Source organism: Borostomias antarcticus, assembly GCF_949987555.1.
Source record: "Borostomias antarcticus genome assembly, contig: scaffold_694, whole genome shotgun sequence".
Lineage (NCBI taxonomy): Eukaryota > Metazoa > Chordata > Actinopteri > Stomiiformes > Stomiidae > Borostomias > Borostomias antarcticus.
Genome location: NW_028176463.1, coordinates 5,001 through 10,076, shown reverse-complemented (window position 1 = coordinate 10,076; position 5,076 = coordinate 5,001). Strand labels below are relative to the sequence as shown.

At 55.1% G+C, this 5,076-nt stretch overlaps 1 protein-coding gene across 1 annotated transcript in view; it reads right to left on the bottom strand.

The window, feature by feature from the left end:
* Positions 1-221: 221 nt before the first annotated feature.
* The window catches only part of emilin1b (elastin microfibril interfacer 1b), a gene marked incomplete at both ends in the record, with an annotated part of 8,879 nt that continues 4,024 nt past the window's right edge, over positions 222-5,076 (bottom strand). Inside the window, 5 exons of the mRNA XM_084462423.1 lie at positions 222-544; positions 1,174-1,308; positions 1,459-1,476; positions 1,574-1,771; positions 3,275-5,076. The exon at positions 3,275-5,076 is cut by the window's right edge and continues 481 nt beyond it. Coding sequence (XP_084318549.1) covers positions 222-544; positions 1,174-1,308; positions 1,459-1,476; positions 1,574-1,771; positions 3,275-5,076 — 2,476 coding nt within the window. The remainder of the gene's footprint in view (positions 545-1,173; positions 1,309-1,458; positions 1,477-1,573; positions 1,772-3,274) is intronic.

The following is a 5,076-nucleotide window of genomic DNA, read 5'->3' as shown; positions in this document are numbered from 1 at the left end:
CAACTTCCTCGCTCTGTTTGTTCCAAAGCTTCAGGAGTAGAAAAAAGTATTTGGATATTATTCTCTGGCCCCCGTCGTTTTTATGTTCTTCTTTTGTCTTCTTCTGTGGGAAGTGGACGTCAATAAAAACTCAAGTTCAAACGGTCTGGGAAGAGGTTCGGCCCCTCCGTTCTCCTCTCCTCCTCCGTTCTCCTCTCCTCCCTCCTCCTCTGCTCCTCCCCTCACATGTCTTCGTAGAGCAGCACTCCGCTGAAGATGGTGAGGGGCTCCACAGAGTGGGCCAGCTTGCCCATCACCAGGTCCACACACACTGTGTCCCCGGCCTGGAGGGGCAGGATGATGTTGAAGACGGCCAGGGATCCCGGGGTGACCTTAGCCTCGGCCACGGGCTTGTTCTCCAGGCCCTCGGGCTGGTACCCTCCCGAGTCCACCCGGGCCATGCCGTAGTTGGACTTGGACAGGACCGCCTCGATCTTCTCGTTCCTGTGGCCCGTCAGGATGGCGCTGAAGAAGTAGCGGCCGTCCACCGGTGCCTTGAAGACGCCTGAGCGAACACAAGAGACAGGGCAGGGTCAAGGTCAAGGCTCAAGGGACACTTTATTATCCCACAAGGGCCCAGTCCCAATGTCCCCCCTAAACCCTCAAGCCCTGAACCCTCACAGGCTTATTGACGTCACCTGGTAAAGTGGTACTGTAAGTGGTAAGTCCACATCATATTCCAACTTGACGGGTCAGAATTGTACTATTATTACGTCTTATTCATGGAGATGCACCTGTTTCACTGAAGATGTCGCCCATAGAGCTGGTGGTGGGACTTTGCATTCTATGAAATTGGAAGCGGTTCTGGAGTTTAGAGTCAGCAGCTGTCTTATCTTTAGATCTTCATGAGTCTCTAAATGCTTCAATCAACTACAGACTGAGGACTTTCATTCAGATTTAGGCGCTTTAAGTGGATGGAAACAATTTGAGAGTTTAAAAACAAAAACCTGCATTGCAGAACCAATCCAAAGTCTTTTAGGCGTAGGTTTGTTCAGGTTTGAGCCAATCCAAAGCGTTCTACCCAAGCGTTCTAGCGACTATTTCAACGTAGGAATCTCCAGACGTACGGAAGGTGGATATCTCTGATTGATATCAGAAGACGCTCTTCTCTGTTCTCTGTGCACGTTGGCCTACCTGTCCTTGGGTCATAGAACTCCCCCTCATTGACGAAGACCTTGTCGAAGATGATGGTGCCAGCGCTGAGCATGGGGTACGTGAGGGCGGCTGAGAAGGACAGCTTGGGCACATGGGCATCCGCACCAGGCAAACCTACATGGAACATGATTGGATAAACGTTTAAGATGATCTTCTATGATTGGCTGAATATCTAAGAATATAGAAGACAGTACTGGGCTGCTGTGTTGTAAAGCCAGTGACATGAGGACATCAAAGGGTCAAATGCCATGAAAAAACACGTACCTTGTTCCCCTTTGAGGCCTAAATTAAAACAAAGAGAGTAGAGCTCATTAAAGGTGCTTAAATATCATCCAGGTAAGAACAGGAGTTATGAAGATCTTGAGGTTCCTTATCTTACCTGGAGGTCCTCTGAACCCGATTTCTCCCTGTCTGCCCGGAGGTCCGTCCCTTCCAGGGGGGCCTTTCGGACCCGGGAGCCCACTGAAGCCCCTCTCTCCCTGGGGACCAGGGAGCCCACTGAAGCCCCTCTCTCCATGGGGACCAGGGGGCCCACTGAAGCCCCTCTCTCCTTGGGGACCAGGGGGGCCAGGTAGGCCTGGAGGTGGGGCGATAACAGCTTGTTAGCTACTAACTGATTTTCGACACATTCAGACACTTGAAACAGAAACATGAAACGAAAACACGGTGGACACACATGTAAGTGGAGTTCAGACTAAGAACATACTAAGAGCATACAATGAATAACAAACTACAACAGGGGTTAGGATATGTACTGCATCAACCAGAGGATGTGTTCCAGCATATACGGTATACGTACGTATACTCCATATTTAACATAGCACAGCTCCATAGCACAGTTAACAACACAGAACAGACTCCTGGAGAGGGCTTTGTCGTTGAAGTAGACTTACAGGAAATATGAGAGAGAATGTGTGTGTGGGAATAACCTGAGGTTGGAAGGCCTTTCGGTCATGTTTCTCAGTGCGAGCTCTGAATTCCTCTCTTATGTAAGACTGCGCTGGCTAATCGCCCCCCCCAACTGTGTGTGAGACTCCCATATTAAACAAATAGACTCTGTTAGTTTTAATTACGGGATTATAGGTGATTCTGGCTGTTCCTTTGGTGGTGTTTGATGGTTGTTTGTGTGTGTTTATTGTAGCTAGCGCTAGCTAGCTAGTTCTGGGTGTGTGTTTATTGTACAGTAGCTAGCGCTAGCTAGCTAGTTCTGGGTCTGAGAACCTATATTATACACTAGAAGTCAGTATCATTGGCAGAGACTGTGTTGTGTCTCACAGAGCAGTCTGGACAGGGCGAGGTTAGCCTTGCAGTTATGATATGATACGCAGACACAGTGTTTTAGTAGAGAGTTCTAATGTTGAGAGCCAGTCAAACCTCTATGCTGGAGCACAGGGCCTACAAGGTAGAGCAGATTGGAGGCAGAGAGTGAGCTTCGTCAACTCAACAACTCAACTGTCATATCTACAGTAGTGTTGGTAACTTTGTAACTTTTGCTGTGTTTGGATGACGAGGTAGGCGTCGCTAGGCGCTCTGAATACAGGACCAGGAAGCTAGGCTCTCTGAATACAGGAACAGGAAGCTAGGCGCTCTGAATACAGGAACAGGAAGCTAGGCTCTCTGAATACAGGAACAGGAAGCTAGGCTCTCTGAATACAGGAACAGGAAGCTAGGCTCTCTGAATACAGGAATAGGAAGCTAGGCTCTCTGAATACAGGACCAGGAAGCTAGGCTCTCTGAATACAGGAACAGGAAGCTAGGCGCTCTGAATACAGGAACAGGAAGCTAGGCGCTCTGAATACAGGAACAGGAAGCTAGGCGCTCTGAATACAGGAACAGGAAGCTAGGCGCTCTGAATACAGGAACAGGAAGGTAGGCTCTCTGAATACAGGAACAGGAAGCTAGGCTCTCTGAATACAGGAACAGGAAGCTGGGCTCTCTGAATACAGGAACAGGAAGCTAGGCTCTCTGAATACAGGAACAGAAAGCTAGGCTCTCTGAATACAGGAACAGAAAGCCTCTCTGAATACAGGACCAGGAAGCTAGGCTCTCTGAATACAGGAACAGGAAGTGGCCGGCTCACCTGTCAGGTCCTGCTCTGCCAGGCTGTGGAAGTCCCTGAAGAGGCTGTTGACGGAGGAGTTCAGGTTCTTGATCTTGCCGTGGATGCCGTCGAGCTGCGTGTTCTGGATGTTCTCGATCACCCCCCCGTGGGAGATGACGGTGGCGTTCAGGGTGTTGACGCAGCTCCACAGCCCCGACACGTGCTTGTTCAGCCCGTCCTTGATCCTCCCCAGGGAGTCCGACATGCCGTCCAGCCGGCCGCACACCCCCTCCAGCTTGGCCAGCCTCTTCTCCAGCCCGTCGCCCGAGCGCTTGCAGTCGCCCATCTCCACCACCAGGGTGCTCTCGAAGCGGCGCACGTCCCTGTCGACGCCGTCGAGCCGGTCGCGGCTCTCCTCGATGTGCTCGGTGACCTCCTGCTGGATCTTGTCCAGCTCGGAGATGATCTTGTCCTTGGTGTTGCCCAGGTCGGTGATGACGCTGCCGTGCTTCTGCACCGTGTGCTCCAGGCCCTTCAGCGTGTCGTTGATGGAGCTGAAGGTCAGGATGACCTCTGACCCCTGCAGCGTCTTCAGGTGGTTGTTGTTGAACGTGCCCCCGATCACGCTGTGGCCGTCCAGGGGCTTCTGCGGATCGTCCAGCCTTCCTCCTCCCGCTCCTCCTCCTGCTCCTCCTACAGTTCCTGCTCCTCCAGTGCCGCCAGGTGTGTCCAGGCCGATCTTGCACTGCCCGGTGCACTTGTCCACCTCCTCCCTCAGCCTCCCCACCTCCTCCTGGAGACCCGAGCAGACCTGGGAGCAGGAGTCCCGGCCCGAGTCCACTTGGGTCCGGATGTTGTTGATGTCGGTCTGCCAGCGGTTCAGCGTGTTCTGGGTGTGGTTCTTCAGCTTCCTCAGCTCGTCCTCCGCCCGCTTGCACACGTCGCAGTCGTGGCCGAGCGTCTCCACCTCCGTGACGATGCGGTTGAAGTGCTCGCCCTTCTCCCCGGTCAGGTCTTTGATCTTGCGGATGTCGTGGCCGAGGTCGACGACCTTGTCCAGGAGGGAGTCGCCGGAGACAGAGAGGTCCTTGAGGCGCGTGTCGAAGCGGCGGATGTCGTCCTCGTTGGCGATCACCTTCCACTGGAGGGACTTGACCGTGTCCTCGCCGTCCCTTCCTCCTCCCCCATCCCTCCCTCCTCCCCCCGCTCCCCCGCAGCCGCACCCATCCAAGCGGCGGCCCGCCAGGGCGGTGGCGTTCTCCAGGCGCGCCAGCCTCCTGTCGTGGTCCGACACCCTGTCCTTCACCAGGCCCAGGTCCAGCTCCACGTCGGAGATCCTGAAGCCCTGGTCATCGAAGCGGTCCAGGAAGACGGTCCTGAGGTCAACCAGCTCCCTGTGGAAGTAGTCCTTCAGGTCGTTCTCCATGTAGGCGCAGTTCTCCTCGGTCCGCTGCACCGTGCTGTTCACCCTCCTCTCCAGGTCCCGGAGCCGGCCATCCAGCCTGTCCTCGGGTCCCCAGACGCCTCCGCCACCGAAACCCCCACCTCCGCTGCTGCTGCCGCGGCCTCCGCCGGCCCCCCCGCCGCCGGCCCCACCGCCGGCACCAACCAGCTCCTTGTCCAGGCGGTTCTGGATGACGTCCAGCTCCTTGTCCAGGCGGTTCTGGATGACGTCGTAGTTCTCCGACGCGGAGCTGATCTTGCGCTCGGCGTCCGTGACCCGGGTCTTGAGGTCGCCGAGCGTGTCGCAGCAGCTGAGCGCGCGTGCCAGGTCTCGCCTCAGGCCGTCCAGGCTGAGCCGGTAGCGCCCGTCCATGGCGTTCAGCTGCTTCTCCAGCGCC